Raw genomic sequence first — 17777 nt, 5'->3', positions numbered from 1 at the left:
ATTTCGTGGTCAGAGTGGACATTTCGAAACTCATCGTGATTAAAGCGGACAAATCTTTTCCCCATCTTAGAACAGATAAAAGGTACAGATAAATATGTAAATAAATACTTTAAGAAATCCCAAATATAATTTGAAACAGTGGCAAACTTTCGAGTGGGATAACTTTATTTTTTATTATTTAAAGTTTTATGTTTTTGCACTCGTTTTTGCCCCTGCTTACAAGGATAAATACATTTTTGCCAATCAAATTTAATTATTTATATTTAAAATGTTATGATATTATAGTGCTAGTGCATTTTAAACATAGTTAAATGAAATAAAAATAAAACATTTTAGAGAAATATTTAAAAATTAATAGTCAATATAATGAAAGGTGTGAACAAATTTTAGTACGTCTGGAAAACTGTTGTGAAAACTGTATTTTAAAGTCAAATAAATATTAGAACAGGTGGCAGCTGTCATAAAATTAATTAGTTTCATTAATGTAAGTAAAAATAAATACTAGAAGTAAAATATACAAAACAAATACAAGTAAATAAAAGACAAATAAATAGAAGTAAATAAATATTAACTAACCTTTATTATAATGGCATAAATATCATTTACCATTGGATTTAGTTCAACCCAATTACAAAACTTAAAGATTTTAGACAATTTTCTAAACTGTTTGATGTTCCGAATTCTTTTAGGATGTTTTCAATTCTTTCATCCAATTTTACATATACTTTTTTTCTTTTTATTCCAGAGTTGCCTAATTCTCTGGCTTTCAAATTAAAAGCCACTTTTTGTGTTTCTTCTTTCAGTATTTTAACTAATAAGTGCACATTAAGCTGGTTTCTGCAAGCGGTTGCATTTAATTTGGAATTCCACCCTTCAGCAGAATTATTTATCCTATGATGCTGTCCATATGCATTCCATACTTTAATGGGCATATTTGGATTGTCCATCTACTGCTCGACAAAATAATCAATGGATGTGGTACGTTTGTCAGTGCTAAAAGATTTTCCCCATAAAATGCTCTAAGCATCATCTATGTGTTCTGTTGGCAAGTAAGCTAATGCAGAAATCATTCTGTAGACATTTCTTATATCTTCGTTCTCTTTATGTTTCTTTACTAGACCCATTTCTTGTATCTTACGCCACAAACATTGATTAAAATGAAAGTTACAACCGGAAACAATCGAATTGGGAAATTCTAACATACAGCTATTGATGGCTACGGCTTCAAATTCCAATTTTATAATCTCCGGCTTCCACTTAGGGCACCAACGTTTCACTTCCTGAAACATTGCAATGTACGTTGCTTGTCTCTTATCAAGCAGAAATGCAAAAAGCGCTGGATAAATGTTGGTCTCAGTTGCTGAACTCCTTAAGTCGACGTGTGTTGTATATATTTGAGCAAATTGCTTCGGATAACTTTTAAATGTTCCATCTAAGAAAAAAGTCTTCATTTTCCAAAAGGTACCGATATTCTTCTCCTCGAAATGCTAAAATCCTGTTATGTTGATCATTTTGAAAGTCTAAACGAAGAAAGGTATTTTTCTCCATTAAAAAGCATAAGTTTATCGTTTGCAAATTGACTGTCGTTGGCATTTTGGAGATTTTGGGTAGCTCCCAAAGCCTTTCTCCTCTCCTTACATAAAACAGTCTTGGCAGTGGAGTATATCGGTGTTTTAATAATGAAATCAAAACCTTTATGATATAATTCTGAAAGTTCTTCTTAAAATATCTGGGGAACAGGAACTGATATTTCTTCTCGGACTCTTTTTCTGTAAGTCTCTAACTTCCTTTTAACTTCGATCTCAGCAATGTTGAGCATGCAGGAATGTTCAGTTTTCTTCAGTACTTCGTCTTGAAAAGTTGTCTCTACATTTCATTTACAACGATGTGTCTTTTCTTTTACACATACTAATTCCTACTTTATTTTTTCGGTATAAACGGTGTGGATAATCATCTAAAACTAAACATTCTTTTTCTTTTTTTGTAAAGAGTAATTTTGAAATCGCTATGGGTTCCATCACATTTTTTCGACGCTATAAAACGACGTAAACACTTCATAAGGATCAAACATCTACTGAAAAATTGATAAAAATCTTTTCTCCTAAAAGTATCGGCTTATCTCTACAATTGGTGCAAAGCTCGAAACCACCACATGACATGTGACTGATTAGGAAACAAACAATACAATAGGTGCAAGAATGTCCGCTCTGCTCACCCAGCTACTCTCACATGTCCGCTGTAGCCACTGTCCGCTCTGACCACGTCCGCTCTGACCACGCAACCATATAAGCAACTTAAGTGTTTGTCGCCGATAGTTTATTGTTGCCACCCGGAAATATGAGCGCGGAAATTAACTTTTCCGCAGTTTTTAATTAATATCTCGGCCAATTATAGTCGTACGAAGATGAGAATGGTATCGATGGATTCGGAGAAATTTTTGGAATCTGAAGATACGCGTCTCGAATTTCAGATCGGTGCCGTTCCGTAGATATTTGAGAAAAAAGAATTTGGCACGTAGCCAAATCCCTCTAATAGGGAAAAACCAAGAAAGGAAGTGGAAAATGTAGGGGAAACGTAGGGAAAAATTAGTTTTTAATTAATATCTCGTCTAATTAAAGTCCCACGAAGACGCGAATGGTCAAAAGGGCGTGTAACGGACCTGCGGAATCCAACGATGTGCTTCGCTAAGCCTGGGAGCCAGCCGTTTCGGAGGAGATGATGTTACTTCACCCCATATATATATGCGGCTTAAGTGTCTGTTTTTCGCCGATAGTTTATTGGTTGCTTGCGGAACTGTTCTAGCCAATGGGTTGAAGTTGCCACGGCATAAGGTTGCCGTTTCAATCGAGACGTAGACAATTTCCTGTAAAACTTCCCTTTGCTATGACCATCAATAAGTCTCAGGGACAAGCATGTTGGCATTTTTTACCTGAGCCTGCATTTGGACACGGTCAACTTTATGTTGCCTGTTCAAGAGTTCGTGAAAGAACGGACGTAAAATTAAAAATAATTGATGGTCCTCTGCAAGGCGAGCTTAAAAACGATGGAAAGATCTACACAAGAAATGATGTGTACAAAGAGATCTTTGATATGTTAATTACCATTTTATTATTTAAATCACTTTTATTTATTGAGCTAGCTGTGGCTCTTAAGAAATGTACCGCCAGTGGTTTCCTTTATTGCACTCTACTTTAAGCAATTAAGCAAGTAGAAGAGGGAAACCCCGTGGGGCAGTAAGCAAAGGGCAGTCCTCGCCGCCTGCCTTGGGTAATTCAGTTTGAATTAGCAGACACCTTTGCACAAATCATTTTAATTACAATTTATAATATCTAGAACAGCGGTCATTTCGTCTGACCACCGAGCTTTCTAGTATTTTAATAATCCTGAATGTCTCCTGTCCAGGCTTTCTTATCTTATCTTATCTGATTATTATATCTTACCTCGTTCATTTACGCTTTTGCAGCTAAGGGTGATGGTTCGGTAAAACCATCGAAACTAGTCCTGCGAAAAATTTGAAAATATAACGCTGATTTTTTGTTGTTTGGCTTCTAAGTTAATATTCATTTCATGATTAGTTTACAGATTAATACTTTCTCATATAGGCTAGTTTTGTAGCCCTCTGCCCAAAATAATCCTCAGTTAGGAAAATTTTCGTATTTCAGTTCAGAGGAATGTTAGTTTTTACTGTCTTCTTCAGTGTTCCTTACGTATTGCATAGAACACATCTCTAATAAATGATAAACTTTATTCCCCCTACAACTTATTTCTCATCGCAGCAAATCCAACCACGGCTGCTGAAAAAATAACTATTTAATGATGTATATTTCGAGAACAATATGCCGGATGACTTAAAAATAAGAGAAAAATCAAAATACAGTGATTCGAAAAGGTGTGGAGACTTGCACTAATCGAGTTTCACAGACATGGAGAAAATGTATAGAATTTTATTATAACGAAACATTTTATTGTTCAAATAGTTACGTTCTTCACGAACAGATGATGCTGTATCAGACTCGGAGAGCTGTGATTTCGAACGGGAATATTTGGCGAACACTTAGGATCATCCTTTAAGATGTATTCTGAAAAAATCCAACAAGCTCAAGATCTAAAATGATGTGTAGAGATATTAGGTATTTTTTTAAGCAGGCAAGATGAAAAATGAGCAATCTTCTTAGCCGGGAATAGAACCACCGTCCTCTGGAATACCGACCCATCGTGCAGAACCACTACACCACGAAGGCATGCTAGGAAGGCGGGAGAAATACCTTATATACTCCCCCTTTTAAAGGGCGACTGGTGTTTTTAGGGGACCCATTCGCCTAATCCTGGGTAAGGAGAATCATCATCCAACATCCTTTTAGTTCGAGCGCCACTGTAGAGACATTAGTTTTTTTTTTTTTTTTTTTTCCTTTTTTTTTTTTGGTGGCCGAAGAGATGAAAATTAGCAACGCCTTTAAAAGATGAAAATTAGCAACGCCGGGAGTCAAACCACAGACCTCTGAAATACCGCCTCAGTGTACTGACCACTACACCACGAAGGCACGCTAGGAAGGCGGGAGAAATACCTTATAGATGAATTTCGTGAGACGTTATGAATCTGAAAACTGAGCTTTTCAGTCGGTGAAAAACAATGCGGGTTACCTATAAAAACATCCCGTGGACTGACAAGACAAAATTTCCATTAATGCACGCAACTACCCCATGCGAGCAAGAGAGTCCATATGTGATTGTGGAAACCCTTTTGTATTATTAGCCAAAGGTGACAGCTTGGTGTGGTACATTTCGAACTGTTTTTGTCACAAGCGAGCGTTATACAGCGCTTTGAAGAATAACATCATACTCTTTTTGCAAAAGACTCAAGTATTTTGTTACGTAACATTTATGCAAGATGGAGAATTTAAGCAAAGCCTTGTCCAGCACCTGCGGAAATTGACATTTTAAAGTGACCCGTCGTCAGTCCAACTTTCCCAGACAAATGGCTACCATCAAGGTCTCCAGAGTTAACACCTTGTGACGTTTGGTTAAAAGCTACTCTAAGTTACAGGTGTAGGCCACCATTACTGAAAGAAGTACTGAAAGAACTTATTCGCCATTATGTGATAAGAATTACTGACAAAACCTCTGCGAGACCACTTCTCATGAATGACGGAACTCATAGTGTTAATAATATGTTAATAATATGTCGTTGTAATCGTAGCTTTATTGCGAACTGTCACTGTACGAACTTCTGACACAACAAAAGCACCAACTATCGATAAAAAATGCAACTACTGTAACAATAAAATGTTTCTTATTAAAAAAAAAAAAACTCTTGCATTGCTGTGAAAACCATATTGTGCTATTATTGTCTGTACTTCATGAATTATTGGTTTTCAAATTTTCTGTTACTTTTGGATCACCTGGCATATTATTCTCAATCTCGAATATATCATTATGTATTTGAATTTTTCATATCAAATCAAACATAAAATAAAGTTTTCTGCTTCAATAATTGAACGTAAAAAATATGACTTTTTAAAAAACGGTCTGAACCTTTCAAATATACGAGTACATTCAGGAAGCAGTAACATTGTTTTTAGGATAAACATATAAAAGTAGCATCAGCAGTTAGTTAATTCAAATTTTAAAAGAAATTTTTAAAACAATTTATGAACGTGATATTATAATAATTTTCCGTTCTCCCCTGGAAACAAAACTGCAATTTTCTGAAAACTTTCTGAAACCTAATAAACCTCTGACGCAAACTTAGTTCTTGCCCCTTATTCCGTTGCCGTGTAAATATTTTAAACATGATTTTAATGACGGGAGAATAATTTTTTCTTTCACGTTAATACATTAAATCTCTGGTGAGCTAATTAAACATTAAATCTCTGCAGGATTTTAAAAATATTTTATTTTCAAAGTTCACTCAAGATTTGCTGAAGCTTATTTTCAAGAGTTAATCCTCTCTCGGTGGCGAGTGCTGCCATTTAAGTTATTAATGTACTAGAAAAAATACTTAAAATATGAAATTATCTTTTGGCAATTTAGGCAGTTTATGAAAAAATAATCTGTTCCGTTTGGTTACTATAGTTTAAATAAATTAAAGCCCCGAGTAACAAAGATATAATGAGAATTTTGAAAAGAATTCAATTCTACTTGGAACTTCTTGAAACAACTAAGAACATTTTTTTAAATATAGGATGTCGTCTCTTATTTTGCATAATTGACTACTTATTAAACCATGCAATGCAAGTAAATAAGGAAAAACTAGCATGTCTTAGCTGAACTTTTGCCTTTGGGAATTTCTGTAACATTGTAATCTTGTATCAGTAAAGCTAAATATCATTCACCAATAGTTTACAATAAACTGTCTGGATGATGATCTCTTAAAAATACGCTGTATAACTGAATGCATTTGCATTCCTTTTTTTTAACTTTTTTATTAACTGTTTTTAATTAATCTGGAGTAATAGTTATGTTACGTTTTCTTTCTTTTCCTCTTTGGGAAAAAGGGTCAAATAAGAGACAATCATAACTAATGTAATCGAACATCATAACTAATTAAGTTAAGACAAGTTAAGTTATCACTCAAGACAAAAATAAGTAATCTAATCAGCTATAGCTAATTTTTTTAGTATTTATTATCAATAACTGAAGATACATGTAAAACAATTTTCGAATTTGCTATAATCTCTCCATCTTAATATTCTTTCAGAATAATAATTCTCGCCGACATTAGTATGTTACAACAACAGTGTAATGACACTTTAAACGGTTCGATACAGTAATCTCCCACTAGCGTCCCCCTAATCAATTTTATGCAGCCTGCAAATACATTTCAGTTGCATTATTTTTTGCATTTACGGGGTGTTAAAAATTTCAGTATTTTAGTTATTTGAAGTCCGACTTTACATTAATTCCATATCATGAAAAATGAACATGAATAATGCACTAAAAAATCTATAGGCTGGTCTAAGGAATTTACACTGCGCTATGAATAGTATTCAAAGATTTGAAAATATAGATCTGAATAATTTTTTTCGTACTTTTAAAAAGTAAGTACACTCGGATACGAACTTTTGCTTTAAGAATAATCGCTTTGTTTGGAAATACATTTGTTTGCGAATAGCTTTTTTCACAGTTGAAAATTAATAAGAAAAGAACCCGATTAACCGATGACCATATGCAATCCGTGAAGAAGGTAATTTCTAGTAATATCTCTCCAAGGCTACAAAATTTGTCAGCCTTCAAGTTTCAAATTGTAATAAATCAAGAGTTTATAATTATTAGCACACACACACACATGTATTTTTATTTATAAGCCGAAGAAAAATTTCATAAATCAAAGAAACAAATTAGGCTGTCATCATTTATTGGGAAATTTTCTCCTACTTAGAAAAGTTTATCTGAAAACTTTATTAAGCTTTTAAAACTTGTTTATTTTTAGCTTGATTTAAAGTAAATTATTTAACGATTAATCGAACATATTATAATTAATTGAAACAAATGTAAGTCAAAAATTTAATGTTAAACATTAAATTTTTGACTTACATTTGTTTGTAATGTTTGTAATGTTTTTTTAAAGCTAAGCTTTAAAAAAACATTAAAGCTGTCAATGCATATGAAATATAAAAACTCAAGCAACGAAAATGTCTTGTAGGTACCAAAGTTAGGAATTCAGAAAAAATACAAAATTGAATTTTTCGTTTGCCTTTATTATTATTATTGTTTATGAGTGCTTTTACAAATATTTAGTTAACCAAATTTAAGTTAAAATGCTTTTTATTTTGTTGATAAAAATTTTCATTCTATGGCAAAAAATAATAATAATAATAAATAAATAAATAAATAAATAAATAAATAAAATACAATTTTAATTCGTCAGCTATTTTCAGATCATGCATTAATATAAAGCAAAAAGTATATGTAGGCAAAAAGACACTAAATTAATCTACTATTCTAAGAGTTCAAAGCTCTGAAATATGTATTTTATTACAAAATGAGCATGTTTTTGAAGATATCGTACTTCGAAACAATAAACGAAATTCCAAAATATTGGTACAGTTTTTCCTACCAACAGAACCACTTACGCAACCAACTGTATCAACAGTTATAGATCATCAACACCATTTCCTCACTTTTGATGCCCAATAAGTTTCGAAATTGTCTCACTGTAGCTGATTGGTTGTCTGGTATCCCATCTTCTTTCCGAGTGAGTAAGAGGAATATTTGGGTGAAGGATCACTCTAGCGTGAAACACGAAGTGTTTGAGAACGGAGAAAAAAGTACGTGAAGCGAAAACAAAAACCAAAAGCTTCATAGAATGAGATGAGATGGTGTATTTTAGTGTGAGGGTAGTTTAGCTGGAGATAACAAACACTCAGAACATCTGCATTTACGCGATGAAGGAATGGGAAATATCAGCTCCGTATGTGCTTCCAAGGATTGTGTCTTTCAAAAGACGAAGTAACACGTTACCAACCAAACTGCCCAAAGTAAGCCTTCTTTTTTTAAAAATCTTTTATGACCGTATAGTCTCTGTTGTTTTTTTTTCTGCAATAAAGTGAATTGCGTATTGATTATTAATTCCACCATACGAGTCAAATGATCACGAAAAGCACTTAGTTGTGGCTAGGTTTAGCGTATGAAAAAAGGAGGAATCGCAAGTAATCGTCTGATGTAAAAATTTCACCAAGACGTGACTTTCTATTTAGTGGTTGCCAATGTTATTCTTTTTTTTTTTTTTTTTTTTTTCAATCATGGCGGTAAAGCGGAAAAGATTCCGTATAAGAAGAAAAGTAATTTGAGATATAGAATTGTATTGTCTCGTCACAACAACAAAAGTAATAAAATAACTGAAATCTTTTTCTTCTGTCATGGACATGGAAAGAATGAACAGTCTTCTTAGATACAAAAGAATGTGAATGCATTAAAAGGTTGCAGGAATTAAATTGGAAATGCACAAGTACATTTTCGATTATAAAAGAGATACTGCTGAGCCTATTCCTTATTCATTATTTGATTTTTCTAAACGTACAGAGGTTAAAATAATAAAACAATATTTATTGTGGGAAACTTAGTTTTTCTCTCAAATTCGAGATTAACAAACAGCAAACTATTAATTAATTTATTTTTAATATGCCTTTTCAGCATAAATAATATAATGGCAGTAAATGTTTCATCTAATTATTTTTCATCATTTAATTTTTCTATTATTGCTTAAACGTTATTGAAAAAGACGTTATGTAATATTTTAGAGGTAACCAACAAGTCTTAAGATTAAACATGTTCCTGCCTCAGTCATAATAAAATTTTGGATTATTTTTTAATACTTCAAAGGAATGGATTGGATTATTTAATTATCGCAAAGCACACGAGGGCTATCTGCCTGAAGGGAGGGATGCTTTCGTGGAGGACTTTCTAAGGGAAACTGGCTCGTATACACGTTACACATAGGGAAAACCACGAAAACGCCCATGCAGCCATCCCTTTCGCGGGATTCGAACCGCGGACCGAACTACCAGTGTTCAGCGTCTTACCGCTCGGCCGCTGGTGGGCCACTTCAAAGGAATGAAACTGTCTTCATTTAGGGGCTTCTACCTAATGTACAAGTATAATACATTAGGAAGTAGTTTTAACGACGAGGCCTAAAAATATTCCACTTACTTCCCTAGTATAAAAGTGCGTTGCTAATGAGCCCAACAACGTAAGTCGTTTAAAGCGTAATTTTATCAGTTCTAAGTAATATTTTTCATTAAACTGTATTTATATCATCAAAATAACAAATAAAATACGTTTTTAACTTTCGTCTGATATATCGTCTGTAAAATGCGTAATTCTCCTTGTGAACAATATAAACTGAATTAAAAATAAAACCTAATAACAAATTTCTGCTGTTGTAAACACCTTGTAGTAATCTATATGTATGTGATGATGTAATTTTTGTGGAAGGTGAAACCAATTCTCTCTTTATTCATGGCTCGGAAGACTGTTGTTCAGATAATGACTGATTCGAAAACTACAAATAGCTTGATGGTTAAAACACCTTTTTTATTTTGCACAGGAAAGATACAGGATTTTCACATGATTCAGAAATATATTCTGCTAAAAACTGGTACAACACTAGTGATGCTAAGCGTGCCCCAGGATTTTCATATATGCAGTTTACATTTCAGATTATAAAGAAAGCGAAGCGAGAGATGTGGTTTAATCAAGAAACAACAAATGAGAAAAAGTAATACGTACTAACTTCAGTCGTACTCATAGCCGGAACGACTTTGTGTTAACCCTAAGTAGCTATTGCGCTGATGATATCGCAGTGAGAAATTGCAGGGTAAAAGTGACGCAAAATGGTATAACGCGAATCTTTAAGCGGGGATGTGTTTAATTAAAATTTATGAATTTGAAGGTCTATTGCCAATTGGTTCCAATTAAGTTTAATACTTTTTTTCAGATTTTATATTTTACATGTAAATTATATATATATAATTAAAAAAAATTTATATACCATCTCAAAGAAACAGAAATTCAATTTAAACCATGAATTATTAAACAAAAAATTTTAGTCAGTATTTTAATTAGTATTTTAAATTAGCATTTTCTAGATCTCTATTGCTTTAAAAAAGTAAAAAAATCATAAAGAAAATTCCTTAATCGTAAAATATACCAAAATCAAAAGTAAAAACTTTAAGTATTGAAAACGTAGCTACTGTTATTGATCGCAGATTAATCGACTTGCCAAAGAGAAGAAACCAATCCTCTATCAAATAACATCATCTGAATTACGTGAGTTTGTTTTTGTCTTTCTTCCAAGTAAGCAACAAATTATATTTCTGCTACAGCCAAATTGTTAAGTCTCGAACAATACTAAATCAATAGAAAGTCATTAGTCTAAGCCAAAAGAATCTTCATAAACAAAATAAATTAGCAAATAATATTTTAAATTTAAATTCCTCACGAAGAACACACCTAAATGGTATGCTTACTTTAGAAGAGCTACATATTTTCCGACACACTCATTTTCAAACTCAAATTCAAAAGTAAAAAAGAAGTTATAAATTTTTATAACACTAAAAAGTACTTCAAAATAAAAAGAATAAAAAAATCAAAATTGATATAATCCTCTAAAAATAAAATTGAATAAAAGTAGATAATTAAATAATTTTTTGAAGATTAAGCTCAGGAAGGAAATTAAAATTAACTTACTTGCCTGCAAAAATTTGAAACGAAATGGCTGTATAAAAATTGTATACAGTTGATAGAATGTAAGAGGGTAGTCGTAAAAAGTGTTGTTCTGTACTTTAAACTGGCGAGAACACTTTAAAAGTTTCTTGGATGTAATATGTTGAGAGTAGGCTGGTACTAAAAAAGCGCTCAAAGCGGCTTTTCAGTTGGAATATAAATTCTAAATAAAAGTAATTATGAGTAAATTAAAAATTATATATATATATATGTATTTAATTATAGCAAAGCACACTAGGGCTATCTGCCTAAGGGGAGGAATGCCTTCGTGGAGGACTTTCTAAGGGGAACTGGCTCGTATACACGTTACACATGGGGAAAACCACGAAAACGCCCATGCAGCCAGCCCATTCGCGGGATTCGAAACTCGGACCGAACTACCAGTTTTCAGCGACTTTACCGCTCGGCCGCTGGTGGGCCAATTATATATATATAAAACGTGCTATATATAGATATATAAATATGTATGAGATACATATATATATAGATATATAACGAGCTCTCTCTCTCTCTCTCTCTCTCTCTATATATATATATATATATATATAACTTGCTGCTGTACATATTTTTCTCAATTTATCAGCATTTTAATAGATATATCTTTTGCTCTAAATACGAAATGCAAAATGATAGAAATAAAAATTTAGTAACAAGTATATAAATCTAAATTTTATTGCTTGGCTACAGTAAATTTTACTCTTCTTTAAAACAGCCTTTGATGGATTAAATTGTAATTTTAATATCTCAAACTAAACGTTTCTCTTGAAATATTTCATTGTTACATAGGAAAAATGCGATAACTATCGTATTTTTCCTTCGTTTTAGTAATTTTATCGTCTGAAAATCGAGAGGCGAAAATTATGCGAATAATTTAATTTCCGAAGGATCCGGTTACAGTAAGAATATGAAAGCGAAACTATTGATAACTATCGGTAATTATCACAATATTATTTCTTTATAAGAAATCTACATTCCAATAAGAATGCACAGCAACATTAACATTGCACTATCTAAAAGATATCTTTTTTTCTACTGCCTAAGTGGAATTTCACCCGTTCTTACTGCTGTCTCTGCTACTCTTTTGACTTCAGATCATCTAAAAATAATTAAAGAAGCTAAATGTGGAGCGACTCAGCGGAGACTGAATATCAGTTCGTGTTTACTTGGCTGTGACTGGTTTAGGCTGTCATAAATTTCAACAATTATAGGGAAAATATTTGGCGAAACCTTCGAAAGTATTTGTGTTTTTTTTTTCTTTTTTAAACACGAAAACATTCACTACATGGACGAATCCATTTTTAAATTTAGGTGAGTTCGTTCTCTAAATGCACTGAAGAAGAGAAAAATTAAGCGAATATTTTTCTTTAATTTGCAGAACGTGGAGTTTAAATGTTAGTGTAGGGGGGATACGCGAGGAGATACGATATTATAAAACTATTTTAGATACAGTAGAACCTTCGATATATCATTTTTCAATGAAACTGTAAGGAAACATTATGAATGAGAGAAAAAAATAAAGCCGAAATCTATTAATCCTCGAAAATAAGTGATATTGCAACATTATTTCCTCCAATGTGAATATACTGCAATGAACAATATTATTACTTTTACGGTGAATATACTGCAATGAACAATATAATTACTTTTACGTTGAATATACTGTAATAAATAACATTATTACTTTAAACATGAATACACTGCATTAAAAACTACTTATTAACCGAAAAATCGTCGTACAATTTCGTTTGCTTCTTGGCTGAAATTTGACGCGAATTAAAGACGACGTTCCGAGATTTAAAAATCATTCCACGGTTCGCATCTTTTCTCATTGCGTATAGAAAAACACTTTAACACTTTCCAGGGCTTCTCTAAAGCTTACGTCCTCGTGAAAATCGACACCATCTATCTTTTTCTCCGATATTCCGTGTAGATCCAATTGAAAAGTAAGTATGACTCACCTTAAACAGGAAATGAAATTAATATAAGTAAAATAATCAATAAGAAAACTTATTGCAATTTTGCAATGAAATAAGATTTGTAAATGATGTCAATTACGTGGACGCTGAAGGCACAGGGCAAAATATTTCTACATTGGTATATTACAAGATTTAGAGTTTAAAGAAGAGGTAATAAAAGTAACAAATAATTATTTCGCTTCAAACGTTTTCTTAGCTATTCATACGAAAATTCTGTGCAAGTAACATACTGTAGAAATTAATAGTAAACCTCCGATTCTTTAACGAATCGAATAATGCTTTAAATTAAAATAACGAAAGCAACGTACCTAATATCGTGAAATTCCAAAATTTCAGCGTTCAACCCTTGTTTTCAATTTTCTATCATCTATCTTGAATGTTTTTGATATGTTTATATTGATTTTAACTCATTAAGACAAGAAGGCAACTAAATTGTTTCTCTGCTCAGTTATCTTTCTATGATTGGTTTCGATTACTCTCATATTCGGAAATATTACTTTTAAGCGTAAACATGGATCGGCTAAGTGTATTCACGTCACACACATTTTTTTAAATTTTCGCCCTGCTTTATTATCCGCCATTTGTTTTCTCTTTGCCTTTCTGATTCGTATTAACAATGATTTTGATATCACTGATAACGCTGGAAATGATAACTAAAGTAACAATAATAACTAAAACAATAACTGGAGCAGACCACACATACATTAAAGCTCATTCATCTCCTAATATCTTAAAATTAGCATCAAAACAGTCCGCAGAATTCAAATGTAAAATTAGCTCATTTAATAAGGCTTATTATGTCCTACTGATTGTATTATTGGAGTCCTAAAATTTACTGCTTTAATTATATTAAAATAACTTCTTACGTGTTTCTCAAAATAAAAGTTTTAAAACTAGGACTCTGTTTTAAATTGTTTTACTAATCGTTGCCCTCCACAGCTTCTAAATTAATGAATAATTAAATTAAACATTTTGATACTCATTCCATGGATGCGCATTCACTCTGAAATTTTAGTCATTTTTACCAGAAGTTCGTTCGCAATTTACGAAAACGATTTGATTTTTAAATTTTCTCGTTATTATTTTGAAATAAAGACTTTCAATTTTCAATGTATAATCATCTTCTACGGTTTATTTTGATTTCAATTCAAACTAAAATAATTATTTTCGAAATGGCTTGTAAAATTGATAAATGCCTCGAAAGTAACGTAAATTATCTTTCCCGAGGAAAAGTATTATTTCAGCAGATTTTTAAGCAGTGCAAAATAGAAGTTACTGTATTTGAAAGAAAGGTATTTTTAGCATATTAAATATGAAAGGAAAAAGGTCTTTCTAAACGTAAAAACGAAACATAACCTCAAAACAACAAAATGAAAAACATGGCCTCAAACCGCAGACTAAGACTACTCAAACACAGGTAAATATCAAGGAAGTCTTTTGAGTCACCGACTCAAAGATCCATTTCATAGGAACTGGCAGTATCTTCTACACCTTGAGTAAAATCATTCATGAATATTTGATATTAAAAAAGATGTTTAAACCGAAAGTTCATTTGCTTTTGCCGAAGCATATTGCGGAAAGAACAACAAAATGTACAATATTTCATGAAAAACACCAAACTGTTGATAAATGGAAATTTGTTGCAGTTTGGATCGATTAAACATGGATATGCTTAAGTGACTGTAATAAAAAAATCTGATGTGTACACCACATGACTTATTTGTACGGAATATTAAATTGTACGTATATACACTCTATAGTATATATATACACACTATAGTAAAGAAACTGAGATCACTGAGCCGGTAACAGAGTGGATATATTTATAACTATATTTATATACGTTTGGCGCGGCCGATTAAAACCAAAATACGAGGTGCACATCTACATGTTATAGTAGTCTTATATACAAAATTTCAACGTTCTGAGGATACAGGTTTTTGAGTTATGCGAGATACGTACGTACAGACGCCACAAAAAATTCTCTTCAGAATTCATTTTAAAGCAGTTTTTTTTTTTTTGAGGAAAAGAGTCTTTTATTCTGTCTTACGTACAGATATCACACAAAAACATCGTTAAATTGCATTCGAAAGCGGTCAAAGTGGATATTTTCTTTGAAATATGCTGCCTGAAGGTTTTCGCGATTACAATTCTTCCTTTTTACTTCGTACAAGGAAGTAAAAAGATGAAATTTCTATTGCTAGATTAAAGTAAATGATCATACAGAATTTATTCTTCAATGTACAGAAAAATTTTAATTATAAATCTAAAAAGCCTCAATAAGGCTAAAATTATTTCACTGTACCATTAGCATTTTAGAAAAATTTCCAACCTTATATGGTAAGGACATAAGTAAAGATCAGCTTAATATGCACAAGCATCTAGTCATATGTTTAAGTCAACTATCGCTTATTAATAAAGAAAGAATCAGAAAAATAGCAATAAAGTGTGTCTCTTTTAATGAAATGCCTGTAAAATCACCTGATGCTTACGCTATGTATTTTTGAGCTTTAGGTTTGTTAAAACGATAGATAAACTGCATCCAACAACCCCGAACGGACTTTGGAAAATGACCCAAGAGAAGTGGAATAAAACTGACACGACGGTGTTTAGAAAAAATTTACTTTCATATAAAATTTGAGTTAGAGCTACAACCAAGAAGCAAGGCTATCAGATAGAGACAAATCACCGCAAAAATACGTCCTTTTAGTATAAAAATTAACTGTCACAATTGTTTTCATAACATGCGAACGACTTTCTGTATATCGTTTTGCATTTTCTGTACGTTTTGTGCATTTTCTGTACGTTTATGTACGTAGCTTATTCACATGATCGATTCATGGTTTTCAGTTTTCACACGCGGAGGTATGTATACAACGAGGGAAAGAAAAAAGAAGAGAAAGGTATGAAGAAGAAAAGTAACCACTGAATGCAGAATTCATTAAAAATTTTAATTAATATTTACATTAAGACCTGACCCACAAAATTCAGAATATCTGAAGTACTTTTTGTTAGAGAAACATCAGAGAACTATTACATAAATAAAACGAACTTTTCCTTTCATGTTATAACTATTTGAAGTACTAAATCACTAAAATGGGAGAAAGCTATTTCGAAAAATGATAGGGGACACCATTTTCTCTCCTCTAAGCGTGCTAAATTGCTTTTATGCTTAGAAACTGAGTACAATACCCTCTCTGAAGAAAAATGAAACTGAAATTTTTATCAACTTTATGGAACCAATTTTTCTGAAGTGCATTTTTGTTCAGTGGCGTTATTTAACATAACAGAAACTAACCAAACAAAATGGCTGAAAGAAACCACTGAAAACTATCAGTCTGAAACAAATCAAATTGTTCTTTTAAAATTTAAGAAACTTCTTCCAGGTACAAACATTGGTTACGTGTAACAGGGTGCTGTTTTACATAGATAAAAATTCGGGTGGTAAAAATATTACAGAACTTAAATATTCTACCAGGGTATTGCTGCTTCATTTTTAAGCCTTTTGTTCATGACTTCAATGAATTTAATGATACATATAAATAAATATAAATACATATGCGTGTTGGTTTTGTAATACATCATTTATTACAGTAAAATCGAAAGTACGTGCAACAGTTTTTAAGAGCAAGAATTCGTTAGTACTATAATTACATTTTAATGTGAATTGTTGAACTCTAATAGAAATTAAAAGCAAAACCTACTGTTTGGCAGTTCTCAAAAAATTGTTCTGTACTTCTAGTATGTAATGAATGGCATTGGAAATATTTATTAATTAAAATAATGGTGCAAATGTTTTACCAAGGTATATAATATATTTAGAAACCTTTTTTATTTATTTATTTTAATTCTGTAAACGTTCATAAAAGTTAGATATATCAGTTGAATCCCTTTGTATCTGTACTCTAAAAAATTGTTTCATAGTTTTGTGTCTTGACAGGTGAAAACTTGTAGAGGAGTTTCGAGCAACGTTATGCAATAAAGTTTTTAAGAATTATAATTCTGAACCGTTGCAATTGTTCAAAGTAGCTTTAAAGGAGACACTGTTTCACTCCAAATCTTCATGTGACAGAACATAGTCATGGATGACGGAGAGAGAGCACTTTTGGCGAATAGTGAGTAAGGCGATTTTAAATTTCTAGAACTGAGCATATAAAGTTCGTACAGGTACCTATTTAAAGGTACTCCGATGTTTGAGAAAGAGAGCAGCCATCATGTAGCTGTAAACTCCCAATTCCTTCATCACGGAAACTTGCCAATTCATGCATTGCCTGTGAAGGAATTCTTAGCCCAAAACTATTACAGACCGTTTTTTATCTCTCGGATAACCCTGACTTAACATAGATATTATTACTTTTATTCCCCAAGCCGTAACACCGACCTCAAAGTACATCATTTTGGGACCATTGATTACGCCCATTCAACTACGATGATAGATTTGAACAATGTCTCGAATAAAGACTTTCTTCACTAAAAGTGTAACAGAAATGCTAGAATTATTGTATTTGATCACTATGCAGCTATTTTGAAAGAAATAAATAATAATTGCACATATGGTCAACAATAAAAACTTTAATC

At 32.1% G+C, this 17777-nt stretch overlaps 1 protein-coding gene across 4 annotated transcripts in view; it reads left to right on the top strand.

Moving 5' to 3' along the window:
- Positions 1-17777, top strand: part of LOC118187951 (uncharacterized) — a 254275-nt gene that overhangs the window by 123459 nt on the left and 113039 nt on the right. Inside the window, exon 1 of one of the 4 annotated variants that reach the window (XM_035358261.2) lies at positions 8224-8477. The exons of the other annotated variants lie outside the window; for them this stretch is intronic. Within the exon in view, the coding sequence (XP_035214152.1) occupies positions 8385-8477 (93 nt within the window). The 5' untranslated portion in view covers positions 8224-8384. Of the gene's footprint in view, positions 1-8223; positions 8478-17777 lie in introns of those variants that run through there. 4 annotated transcript variants of the gene reach the window in all.

This window comes from Stegodyphus dumicola, chromosome 4, assembly GCF_044657685.1.
Source record: "Stegodyphus dumicola isolate Sdum_Otavi_A_Nest chromosome 4, ASM4465768v1".
Lineage (NCBI taxonomy): Eukaryota > Metazoa > Arthropoda > Arachnida > Araneae > Eresidae > Stegodyphus > Stegodyphus dumicola.
The sequence above is the reverse complement of the archived record's forward strand: the minus strand, read 5'-3'. Positions and strand labels throughout refer to the sequence as shown.